The sequence below is a fragment of the Hyperolius riggenbachi genome, chromosome 1 (genome assembly GCF_040937935.1).
Source record: "Hyperolius riggenbachi isolate aHypRig1 chromosome 1, aHypRig1.pri, whole genome shotgun sequence".
Classification (NCBI taxonomy): Eukaryota; Metazoa; Chordata; class Amphibia; order Anura; family Hyperoliidae; genus Hyperolius; species Hyperolius riggenbachi.
In genome coordinates this window covers 13,375,339-13,388,915 of record NC_090646.1, presented here as the reverse complement: position 1 = coordinate 13,388,915, position 13,577 = coordinate 13,375,339, and the positions used below count along the sequence as shown (strand labels likewise).

The following is a 13,577-nucleotide window of genomic DNA, read 5'->3' as shown; positions in this document are numbered from 1 at the left end:
ATAGCACAGCACTGTTCACTAGGTCGCGCAAACACCCGCGCCCCCCCCCCCCCCCCCCCCAACCCCCCAGTTTGCCAGTGGCGTACCTAGGGCATTTGACACCCGGTGCTGGGTATTAAAAGACACATCCCCCCCCTAAAAAAATGGGCGTGGCCACAACCTGCGGCGTGCTTCGCGGCAAAAAAATGGTCATGACCAGATGAGGGCGGAGCTAACTGTAATTTAAAGTATTAGCTAGTATAGTTGCCCCCAGTATAGCTAGTACAGTTTCCCCTAGTATAGCTGCCCCCAGTGAAGCTAGTATAGTTGCCCCCAGTGAAACTAGTTGCCCCCTGTATAGCTAGTTTAGTTGCCCCCAGTATAGCTAGTATAGTTGCCCCCAGTATAACTAGTATAGTTGCCCCCAGTATAGCTAGTATAGTTGCCCCCAGTATAGCTAGTTTAGTTGCCCCCAGTATAGCTAGTTTAGTTGCCCCCAGTATAGCTAGTTTAGTTTCCCCCAGTATAGCTAGTTTAGTTGCCCCCAGTATAGCTAGTATAGCTGCCCCCATTATAGCTAGTATAGCTGCCCCCAGTATAGCTAGCTAAGCTAGTATAGCTGCCCCCAGTATAGCTAGTATAGCTGCCCCAGTATAGCTGCCATAGTATAGCTAGTATAGCTGCACCCAGTATAGCTAGTTTAGCTGCCCCCAGTACAGCTAGTATAGTTGCCCCCAGTATAGCTAGTATAGTTGCCCCCATTATAGCTAGTATAGTTGCCCCCAGTACAACTAGTATAGCTGCCCCCAGTATAGCTAGTATAGCTGCCCCCAGTATAGCTAGTATAGCTGCCCCCCGTATAGCTAGTATAGCTGCCCCCAGTATAGCTAGTTTAGCTGCCCCCAGTATAGCTAGTTTAGCTGCCCCCAGTATAGCTAGTTTAGTTGCCCCCAGTATAGCTAGTTTAGTTGCCCCCAGTATAGCTAGTACAGTTACCCCCAGTATAGCTAGTATAGCTGCCCCCAGTATAGCTAGTATAGCTGCCCCCAGTATAGCTAGTATAGCTGCCCCCCGTATAGCTAGTATAGCTGCCCCCAGTATAGCTAGTTTAGCTGCCCCCAGTATAGCTAGTTTAGCTGCCCCCAGTATAGCTAGTTTAGTTGCCCCCAGTATAGCTAGTTTAGTTGCCCCCAGTATAGCTAGTACAGTTGCCCCCAGTATAGCTAGTATAGCTGCCCCCAGTATAGCTAGTATAGCTGCTCCCAGTACAGCTAGTATAGCTGCCCCCAGTATAGCTAGTATAGCTGCCCCCAGTATAGCTAGTTTAGTTGCCCCCAGTATAGCTAGTTTAGTTGCCCCCAATATAGCTAGTACAGTTGCCCCCAGTATAGATGCCCCATGAGGGGGGAAGCAGCACTAGAAGGAGGGGCAGTGGGGGCAGCGGTGGGGAGGGGGGAAATATCCCCCCCCTCCCTCACCTGGGACCCCTCCTTCTGCCTCTCTCCCCCTCCATAGATTACCGGCAGCAAGTGCAGGGGCGGCGAGGAGGCATGCGGAGAATAACACACCACTTCTGCGTTCCAAGCGCTGGTAACGTCATGTCATCACAGATCTCAGCCTTCAATGCCGCCCACTGTGCTTCTGGTAATCCTGATTAGCGGAAGCACAGTGGGCAGCATTGAAGGCGGAGATCTGTGACGACATGACGCTGCCAGCGCTTGGATCGCGGAAGTGGTGGGTAATTCTCCGCATGCCTCCTCGCCGCCCCTGCACTTGCCGCCAGTAATCTATGGACGGTGCCCCCACTGCCCCTCCTCCTAGCGCTGCTTCCCCCTCCTTCTCTGCTGCTTGCTATGGGGGGTCGTGGCGACACCCCCCTAGCTGTCTGTCACCCGGTGTGCCACGCCCCCCTGTGCCCTACAGTAGGAACGCCACTGGTGTGTGCACACAGTCCAGGCCTCTTGCTGCTGGCTGGCCTGCTATTAGCCTTAGCTAGCTAGTAGTTACACAGTAAGGTAGATAGGATTACTGTGTTATATTGTGTAGTTAGTGCAGAGTGAGAGTAGTGCTGTGTTAGCTACTACAGATTATTGCAGTGCTGCTGTGCTGCTGACTGAGCAGTGTCAGTGTGTCTTGTTGTACTCTGCTGTCTGTCACTCCGTGTCCAAGCCCGCCACTAATAAAGTACAAGTACCCCACACACCATCTGAGACATCAACACATTGTACTATGTCTGGCACTGGCAGCCGGGGGAGGGGCAGCGAGGCCAAGAGGAGAGGGAGCAACATTGCGGCCTCCAGCAGTTCTGCCGCATCAGTCTCCATTCCGCCGCTACCCACTGGCCGTCCAGCTGTTAGGGGGAGTCGCGCTGCAGAGACGCAGCAGCGTATTGCGGACATTTTCAAGCAGGGTCAGCAGCGCAAATTGGAGGAGAAAGACGCCGTGCCTGTGATGCAGCTGATGGTAGATGACGAGCAGGCCACCACCAGCCCTAGAAAACACATTGGCTATCATTCATAAAAGTGTTGTCGGTAACTAAAATCCGTGCGGGAAAATACCGCTGTCGGTATTTCAGCCTTCTGGGTGGTCATTCATAAAAATGTTGCCTGTTGCAATAGAATTGCGGAGATATCCCACTGTAGGCTGTCGGTAGGCATGCGGAAACAGGAGAAGCTGGCCGAGTCCCTCCATGCGGTGTTCTCTCTGCTGCTGCTTGGGAGGTCTGTCCCATTCACTTACATGTACTCCGCATGCTTATCGCTACATCCAGGGGAGCGGTAATCCCCATCTGCATACCGCCTGCATTAGTTTTTATGAATTGACATTTTGTTACATTTCCGCATAGAATCACCGTAGAATGCGGTGATTTATCGCTCTGCTCGGAAAAGTCAGCTTCGCATGCGGAAACAGCCTTTATGAATACACGTTTTGCTCAGTGCTCGGTAAAGTCGGCTGTTTTTAGCATTTCCGCATGCGGGAACGCTTTATGAATGATAGCCATTGTGGATGTCTTTGGGGAAGAGTACTAAGATTATTTTGGGGAAGATACTACTGCCACCAGCCGCACCACTCAACCCCAGGCCCCAACCACCATTGGGAGAAAATCAGCAGCAGCATCATCCCATTCGGAGCGACATAAGGGCAAACTGCAGTCCCCAATATGGCAGTTTTTTCATCTGCCCTCACTTGATAGCAAGTTTGTAACTTGTAATGTGTGCCATGTGAAGCTGAGCAGAGGGTCTAACTCCTCCAATTATGGCACCTCTAGCATCATCAACCATCTGGCCAATAAGCACAAACCTGAGCATGAGGAATTCAAGAGGCTGAAGGAAGCTGGCGCTGGCCCTTGCAGAGGTCAGAGCACCATAACCCCGTTTGCCATTCCTGCTGACACTGAGGCCTGTTCAGGCAGCCAGTCCTCCTCAGTGGTCTCCTCTGCTCCCTCCTCGGCTTCCCGTGGAAGCCCAAAATGCCACCAACACCAGACCCTGCTGAGTGACTCTTTTGTGGTCAGGGCTCAGCCTCCCAGCAGCTGTCGCATACGCCAGCTGAATGACTTGCTTACATGGGCCATGTCCTCCCAGCTCCTCCCGTACTCATTTGTGCAGGAGGGGAGCCAGATGCGTGCACTCCTGCAGTGCGCAGCGCCGCATTGGCCAATCCCCAGCCGGCACTACTTCGCACGCACGGCCATCCCAGCACTGCACCGCTTTGTGAAGGCCAACGTGGAGTGTGGGCTGGATAATGTGGAGGGTGAGCGGGTCCATGTGACCATGGACTCCTGGAGCAGCAGGTACATGACAGGCTGCTAGCTGTCCTTCACGGCGCACTGGGTCAGTTTGGTAGAAGGGGGTGAGGAGGGGACAGCAGCATCATCACCCCAGTGGGTGGTGCCACCCCGCAGCAGGGTCAGGGGAAGTGCAGCAGGTTCCAGCTCTGATCCGGTTCCATCCTCCGGCAAACCCGCCACCAAACACCCCCGCCTCAGCCGCAGCATGAAGGCCCGCCACTGCCAAGCGCTGCTGCAGATGGTCACCCTGGGGAAGAACAAGCTTACGGCAGACCACGTCCTGGCCAAGCTCCGAGAGCAGGAGAGGAGTTGGCTGACCTCCAGAGGCCAGAGTCAGAGAGGTGGTGGCCGACAATGAAGCAAACCAGGTTGCCCCAATCCACTTGGGAAACCTCACCCACATCCCCTGTCTGGCCCACGTCCTGAGCCTGGTGGTGCAGAAATTCCTGCGCACCTACCGGGGGATGGATACTCTTTTGGGAGTGGCAAGGAAAACCGTGGGTCATTTTTGCCACTTGGGTGGTGCCACAGTGTCCCTGGAAGCTGTGCAGCTGGAGCTGAACCTCCCACGGCACCGGATCATTATAGACATTCCAACACGCAGGATTTCCACCCTGGCAATGTTTGAGCGTCTGGTTGAACAGAGGCGGGCTGTCAACCGCTACCTGGCCAAAGCCACCATGGAGGCCAACTTGTCCGTTACCAGTACCGCCCACCTCCCGGACATCACCCGCCCTGCTGAGTGGGGAACAATGCACCTGGTGTGCTTGGTGCTGGCACCCTTCCTGGAGGCCACCAACATAGTAAGCTGTGTGAATGGGTGACCATGGTGTGCAAGCTGGAAAAGGCCTTCAATGCTCTGCTGGAAGTGGGAGAGGCAGTCTTGATCGAGCAGGAGCAGCAGCAGCAGCAGCAGCAACCTTCGTAGTCCACCTCTGTGTGGCAGGAGGAGGAGTTTGAGGACTTGGAGGAGTTGGAGGTCCCTGACCTTGAAGAAGAGGGGGCACAGAGGAGTGTAGCTGCAGTGGTGCGGGGGTGGATAGAGCAGGATGAGGCTCAGGAGTCAGAGGAGGAGGACAGCACTGGGGGTGATGAAGACGAGTATGTGTCAGCAGAGATGGTGTCCCTGTTCCCCATGGCAGTGCACATGCTGCAGCGTCTGCACAAAGACCCAAGGGTGAAGCAGATGCGTGCTTGGGAGGACATCTGGATCACCCTGATGCTGGACCCACAGCTGAAGGGGAAGCTGGCTAAGTTCCTGCCTGTAGGAGGAGACCCTGTGCACCGAATGAGGGACTTGCAGCGGATTCTGGTTCGGCACTTGGAGGAAGCCGTCAGCCAGACTCCTACTGTCTCTGACAAAGGCGCTCTACGTCACGCCAGTACCACTGCCTACAGAAGAGGTGCCTGCAGCAGCATCTGGCTATCAAAGCCAGAACCAGCACCTGACCCGGATGGTGGCTGACTACATGGGGTCCTGCAGCGGGTTTGACACTGACAACCCCTGTGGACCCCTTGGATTACTGGGTCAAGCACCTGGATATCTGGAGTGAGCTGGCGCAGTACGCCCTGGAAGTGCTGTCCTGCCCGCCTTCCAGCGTGATGTCAGAAAGGTGCTTCAAGTGGCATGGTCACCGAAAAGCGCTCTCGTCTGTCCACCCAGTCTGTGGACAGACTGAATTTTCTGAAAATGAACCAGGCTTGGGCGGTTGGTGAGTTCCTGGCCCCTGTTGTTGGCAAGAGGGGGAAATGAAGTGGCTGAGTGGGAATCACTATGCCTGCCTCACCACCCTTTATCACCACAGCCTCCTGACTCCATCTTCATTAAGCCAGGTTCAAAAAATGTTTACAGCCGTGGTACCAACACTAGGTGCCATAGCAATTCTCTGAACACAATTGCTGTGTAATTTTTTTGGAGGTGTCTGTGCTGTCCAAGTTGTGGGGAGGCCCCAACTGCGGCAGTATGACCACTTCCTGGAACCTAGTCCTGATGTTAATTGACAGCAATTTTTTTTTTTTTGGGGGGGGGAGGGATTTTAAGTCCCCACCTCATCAATTAGTGTTCCTCTTTACAAAATAATGATGCTATATGCCTCATATACCTATTTTGCGGTCAGATATCCGATTCGGATTAGGATCAGAAAATTTTGAACTCGAATATCTGACCCGGATCGGATAGAGGGGTATCCGGATCCGAATTAGATCCAGATAGTGAAAAGTGGTATCTAAACAGCACTCATCAGTGCAGTCATGCTGTAGCTGTGCGATCATCCCCTTGCATGCGCAGTAAACTGGCTCCAATTTACTACGTGCACAAGTGGTTCCTGCTTACTGCACATGTGCGACCCTGGCGACTGTACGGCCAAGTGGAGGAGCGCGGCCCTGATATGCAGGGGGTTCATACTGGGTAAGGGGGGTCTACAGAATATAGACGGAAGCCTCAATAGGATCTTGAGGCTTCCCTAATTGCATTTAAGTATTGCTTTCTGAGCCAGGGCTTTGGTTCAGGTTCTTTTTAAGTAGTATAATCAACTCAACGATAATTTACTATAACATAATCTGAGAGTATTTGAATTTGTATGCTTTGGCTATTATTTACAGTTGTTTCATTCTGAATGTTTTTTTTAGACACTCTTCTGTTGGCGGTGACAAAAAAATATTCCTTAAAGATCGGGGAGCTCCCAAGAGATTGGAAGGATCCTTTCGACACTAGGGCTTTTGTTTTGGGCACAGTAAAGTGGGCCAGCCATGTGGCCTGTAGTCCTGATGGAAGCATCTACTGTATCCGTGGAGGGGAGCTCTACCTAGGGACACCACCATCTACCAAAAGTGCAGATTGGTTTTTTACAGCTATAAGAGTTGGTATAAATGAATGGGCATCAGTCAAGTTCATTTTCTTCCATCCCAATGGAGAGCTATACATAACAACTAAAGATGGAGACTTCTACAAGGGTCCAAAACCTGAAAATGAGAATATAGCCTGGAAACAAAGGCTAGCAACAAAGATAGGGGCTCGGGACTGGAACAAGTTTAAAGCCATGTGCTTTGATCCACAAGGTGTTCTATATGCAGTGAATAATAAAGGCAGGATAGTGAAGGGTTATCCACCAAATGAGGACATGGAATGGAATTGTTCAGTCATAAAGACCGGAGACACAAATTGGGGCCAGCTTACTCATTTCATGTCCTTTACTCCAGATGGAAAGCTGTGGTGTGTGGCCAAATGCAATGGAAAGCTCTATAGAGGGAATCCTCCGACTAATCAAAACCCAGACTACAAAAGAGAAGCTGAATTCTTGGGGTGGAAGTATAACAAGTACAGGTTCCTCGCCTTCACCAAAGACAACGTCATTCACAGTGTTGTCAGCTTTGAATTCCTGCCTGAACTGGGCCAAAAACGATTTGAAACTGCTGAAATTCTAAAAGAACAAGTTTATGACAACCGTAAAAGTACTTCCACATTGAAGCACATCTTCTCGTAAGTTAGTGAAAGACTACAAACAACTGCTATAATATAAAGGTGCGCACACACACACACACACACACACACACACACACACACACACACACACACACACACACACACACACACACACACACACACACACACCACACCACACCACACCACACACACACACACACACACACACACACACACACACACACACATACACTCACACACACACACACACATACACTCACACACACACACACACACACACCACACACACACACACACCACACACACACACACACACACACACACCACACACACACACACACCACGCACACACACACACACACACACACACACACACACACACACACACACACACACACACACACCACACCACATACACACACACACACACACACACACACCACACCACATACACACACACACGACACCACACACACAAACATACACACACCACACCACACACACACATACCACACCACATACACACACACACCACACCACATAAACACACACACCACACCACATACACACACACACCGCACACCACACCACACACACACACACACACACCACACCACACCACACACACACACCACACACACCACACCACATACACACACACACACCACATACACACACACACCGCACCACACACCACACCACACCACACACACAGACACACCACACACACACACACACACACACACACCACACCACACACACACCACATACACACACACCACATACACACACACCGCACCACACACACACACCACACCACACCACACCACACACACACACACACACACACACACACACACACACACACACACACACACACACACACACACACACACACACACACACACACACACACACACACACACACACACACACACACACACACACACACACACACACACACACACACACACACACACACACCACACACACACACACACCACATACACACACCACACACACACACACCGCACCGCACCGCACACAAATTGGGAGACACTTTTAAAAGTTCTCCTCAGGGGATATAAATAACACCAGTGGCGTAACAATTGGGGGTGCAGAGCTTGCAACCGCACCAAGGCCCCTGGACCAGAGGGGCCCTCCCTTTGAATAGTGGTAATTATTAACAAATTTGAAGCTATAGGCTTGCTATACACCAGCGGTTGTGGATGGATGCTACCCTAGCTTCAGGGGCAAAGAGAGATAATTTGCATATTCAGTAGTGGTGCATTGTGGGTAACCACAAATGTCCACTTGAAGCTGAATTATCGTAAATACCTTCTGTTTTAAGAAGGCAAACCACAGTAAGCATTGCTTTTTAGTAGGGGGGGCTTTTCGGTCTCTTTTAGTCCCCTATACATTCCTAGTCGTTTTGGGTCACCTCGAGCTGCTTAGGTACTCATTAACAAACTATTCTTCTACCCTGATTACATGTTGCTGACATTGTAGCTGCTCTTAGCAGCTTTTGGTGCTTAATATAAATTGTTCTATACAGAGTGCTTGAGAGGGCTCTGCGTAAAACTCGTACTGGGGCCCATAGCTCCTTAGCTATGTCACTGAATAACACTCTCTAAAAGAGGGGGGTAACTGCAGTGTACTCTATGCAGGGGCGCCTGGGGGCACAGGCAGTACAAGCAGTTGCCTGGGGCGGAATGATTGTCATAAGGCGCCGTCTGCCGCTAGATTTATTACATTTTTAATTGCCCTTCTAGTTGCGCAGAACGGAGCTGACAGACTCTTGCAGGCTCTTGTTTCCTCGCTGCGGGCGGCTCCACCCCCGGCTAATAGAAAAACAACAATCATGCTCTGTCCCGCCTCTAGCCCTTCCCTAGCAGCAACATTACATACAGTACAACTGGTGGCTCTGTAACTCCACCCCCCGCCAGTTGTTCGGGTCATTGCACCAGCGTGGGACAGACACACTATGTGCCCACTGGGGAGCCTGCCTCGCCTCCTTTAGCACTGCCCCATGCAGGCACTTGGTATAAGTTCTCTTATTCCCTCTGCCATCCCTGCAATTCAATCACAGTACAGTGGGCATCTCAGCTGGGGGAGAGAAGAGAGGATTGTTCTATGAGCAGCGGCATCATAAGCCCCGCCTCCGGACGTCTTTAGCTCCGCCCCTCTGCCTTCACCTCATTACAGACATCGGGCAGAGGATCCATGCTGGCCACCAGCTACAGCAAAACTAAGCTCCGCCTTCCGCATGCCATAGAAGAGATCAGAGCGGGACAATTAAAAAGTGAGTAGCAGCCCTCAGTCACTACCTCTCTATCCCCTCTGCATCAACCCCATGCCTCACATCTCTCTACCCTGCCCAATCTGTCAATCCCTCCATGCCTCACATCTCTCCACCCTGCCCAATCTGTCAATCCCCCCCATGCCTCACATCACTCCACCCTGCCCAATCTTCAGAATTCTAGCAGTTCTGCTCTCTCTGCACCAGAATACTAGCAGTCTCAGCCAATTCTCTCACACCTTCTTCCCAACCCTCAATGTACTACCCCACCTGGCACCTGCACCCCTAATCAGCCCCCTGCTTTTATATAAACCCTCCTCCCCCAGCATTCTCTCACCAGCACCCAATTTTTAAAGGGAACTTAAAGAGACTCTGAAGCGAGAATAAATCTCGCTTCAGAGCTCACAGTTAGCAGGGGCATGTGTGCCCCTGCTAAACCGCCGCTAAATGGGGGTCCCTTCACCCCCAAACCCACCCCCGCAATAGTTGGTCGTAGAGTTGGTCGTTCGTGGAGGTAGGGCTAACGGCTGCAGCCCTGCCTCCAGTCGCGTCTATCAGCGGCGCATCGCCGCCTCTCCCCCACCCCTCTCAGCGAAGGAAGACTGAGAGGGGAGGGGGAGAGGCGGAGATACGCGCTGACAGACGCGCGTGGGGCAGGGCTGCGGCGGTTAGCCCTGCCCCAACCAGGAAGCGCTTACCCGCTGCACCGAGGGGATTTGGGGGTGAAGGGACCCCCGTTAAGCCGCGGGATAGCGGCGTTTTAGCAGGGGCACGCATGCCCCTGCTATCTATGAGGTCTGAAGCGAGATTTATTCTCGCTTCAGACTCTCTTTAAAAGATATACTTTACCTGGAGGATGTATAGGCTATCCTTACACTTGCAGGCTCTGTACTGTGTCAGTCAGGGTTTCCCTCCATCTTGCTGCTGCAACTTCCGCTCTGGATGTCCAGGCCTCAGTCCATCCATGTAGCGGCTCAACCTCTCTGTACACACCTTACACGCGGCTGCATGTAGCAGCCATCACCAGGATCTTCCTGTGCAAGCACAGTTCCGATTGTTTTGAAACTGGGTTTGTTTAAGATGCTCACGCCCATAGCTGCTGTGCACAGCCATTCAGGAGTGTGTACAGAGAGGGCGAATGGAGTGGGCTGCGCATGTTCCAGGGTCCAACTGGTACCAGCCAGAGCTACAAATGGATGCTACGTGGCAAGGGGGACAGGGGGATGGAAACAGTAAAGACCTTGGAGGTATCAAGAGAGCCTAAACATCATCTAGGTAAGTATATTTTCTTTTACACTTTTTACCCTCCAGTAAACATTAAAGAACAACTTAGTGTGACATAAGGTTGTTCTTGCTACCAGGCAGGTAACCACACTATTGTTAGTAAACTAGCTGAGGTGTGTGCTGATCCCTGCTGCCTCCTATATGTACAGTATAAGCTGTTACTCTGAGCCTGTACTGATAGTAAACTAGCTACAGTGTGTGCCAATCCCTATTACCTCCAGTTTGTACAGTATAAGCTGTTCCTCTGTACCTTTACTGATAGTAAACTAGCTGCAGTGTGTGCTGATCTCTGCTACCTCCAGTATGTACAGTATAAGCTGTTACTCTGTACATTTACTGATAGTAAACTAGCTGCAGTGTGTGCTGATCTCTGCTACCTCCAGTATAAGCTGTTACTCTGTGCCTGTGCTGATAGTAAACTAGCTGCAGTGTGTGCTGATCTCTGCTAACCACAGTATGTACAGTATAAGCTGTTACTCTGAACCTGTGCTGATAGTAATCTAGCTTCAGTGTGTGCTGATCTCTGCTGCCCCAGTATTTACAATATAAGCTGTTACTCTTTGATGATCTCTGCTACGTCCAGTTTAAGCTGTTACTCTGTGCCTGTACTGATAGTAAACTAGCTGAAGTGTGTGATGATCTCTGCTACCTCCAGTATGTATAGTACAAGATGTTACTCTGTCCCTTTACTGATCGTAAACTAGCTGAAGTGTGTACAGTATTAGCTGTTACTCTGTCCCTGTACAGTTAATAAACTAGCAGAGGTGCTGTTCTCTGCTACTCCCAGTATGTACAGTATAAGCTGCTACTCTAACTATACTGATAGTAAACTAGCTGCACACAGTGCAATGTTGTGTGTGCGATTCTGATGTGTGTGTGTGTATTTGATATTTTGGTGTTATTGTTGCAGCATTTGGCATTTCGGGGGCTCATGATTACTACATACCATGCTAATACATGAACCAAAAGAAACGTGCGGGTTCGAACCAAAAGAAACATGTGTGGGTTTCTTTCTAGGGGAGGGGAGTATGTTGTCTAATTACTTTTAGTGACATAACTGTGTTATAGGATAAAACCCGGGCCCACATCCTGTATTGCCACATTCCACTTCTTTGGGGGGGGGGGGGGGGTGGCACATGTTTTCTTGCCTGGAGTGACAAAAGGGCCAGAGGTGCCCCTGACTCTATGAATAGGACCACATCACTCAAACCATACAGGTGGAACTTGGAAAATTAGAATATCGTGCAAAAGTCCACTGATGCCAGCAATTCAACATAAAAGGTGAAGCTAATATATGAAATAGACTCATTACATGCAAAGCAAGATATTTCAGCCTTTATTCATTACTAGCTGATTGCCCGGCGTTGCCCGGGTATGTATTTGGCTGGTGTTGGCTCCGCCCACTTTTTCTAACCCTATCACACAAACACTCAATGACCAAGTTTGTGAGCTTTGCGGTCTTTGGTATCAATAATCTACATTGAAATGAAACAAATCTGATTGGCTGTGTGTGGCCCCACCCCCTTTTCTGAATTTGAACCCCAGTCACCCAATAACCAACTGTACCAGGTTTGAGGCCTGTGCCGTTAACAGTTCAAGAATGGTAGCAATTAAATATTCCCCTTGAAAAGCAACAGGTGAAGTTTGATTCACTTTTGTAGGCTCCACCCACTTTTCTGAATATCAATCCCAGTCACCCAATGACCAACTGTGCAAAGTTTAAAAACCCTGCCATTAACAGTGTAAGAATGGCTGCAGTTTACATTTTCCCAGTGAAATGTGTATTTGTCTCCACCCACTGATGACCCGGCGTTGCCCGGGTATGTATTTGACTGGTGTTGGCTCCGTCCACTTTCTAACCCTAACACACAAACACTGAATGACCAAGTTTGTGAGCTTTGGGGTCCTTGGCATCAATCATTTGTATATTCCCATAGAAATTAAACAAATCAGATAGGCTGTTTGTGGCTCCGTCCCTCTCCAGCATCTGAACCCCAGTCACCCAATGACCAACTGTAGCAGGTTTGAGGCATCTGTTATTACCAGTGTAAAAATGGCAGCAATTTAAATATTCCACTTGAAAATCAACAGGTGAATTGTGATTGGCTATTATAGGCTCCATTCACTTCCCTGAATATTAATCTCAGTCACTCAGTGACCATCTGGGCAAAGTTTGGGAACCCTGCCATAAACAGTGTAAGAAAGGCTGCAGTTTACACTTTCCCAGTGAAAATTGTTTTTGGCTCCGCCCACTTTTTGTAACCTGGGCACAAAGTCACTCAATGCCCAAGTTTGTTAGTTTTGGGGTCCTTGGCATCAATAATTTGTATTTTCCCATGAAATGAAACAAATCTGATTCACTGTTTGTGGCTCTGTCCCTTTTTCTGAATTTGAACCTCAGTGACCCAATGACCAACTGTACCAGGTTTGGGGCTTGTGCCATTAACAGTGCAAGAATGGCAGCAATTTTAATATTCTCCTTAAAAAAGTGACATGGGATTTTTGATTGGCATTTTTAGGCTCCACCCACTTTTTTGAATATTAATCCCAGTCACCCAGTAACCAGCTATGCTAAGTTTGAGAACCCTGCCATTAACAGTGAAGAAGGGCTGCAGTTTACAATTTCCCAGAAAAATGTGTTTTTAACTCCACCCACTTTTTGTAACCTTGACACACAGTCACTACTCAATGACCAAGTTTGTGAGCTTTTGGGTTCCTGGCATCAAAATTGTGCTAATGGAAGCAGTTTATCCAGCAAAGAAATCTGGCTGTTTTTGGCTCCG

At 50.1% G+C, this 13,577-nt stretch overlaps 1 protein-coding gene across 4 annotated transcripts in view; it reads left to right on the top strand.

Annotated features, from left to right (window-relative positions):
• Nucleotides 1-13,577, top strand: part of LOC137544954 (uncharacterized) — a 254,449-nt gene that overhangs the window by 166,677 nt on the left and 74,195 nt on the right. For all 4 annotated transcript variants that reach the window (XR_011025953.1, XR_011025952.1, XR_011025951.1 and 1 more), the window contains exon 5: nt 6,398-7,247. Coding sequence is in view for 1 of the 4 variants with exons in the window: in XM_068266061.1 (XP_068122162.1) it covers nt 6,398-7,247 (850 nt within the window). In the remaining 3 variants the exon portion in view is untranslated. The remainder of the gene's footprint in view (nt 1-6,397; nt 7,248-13,577) is intronic.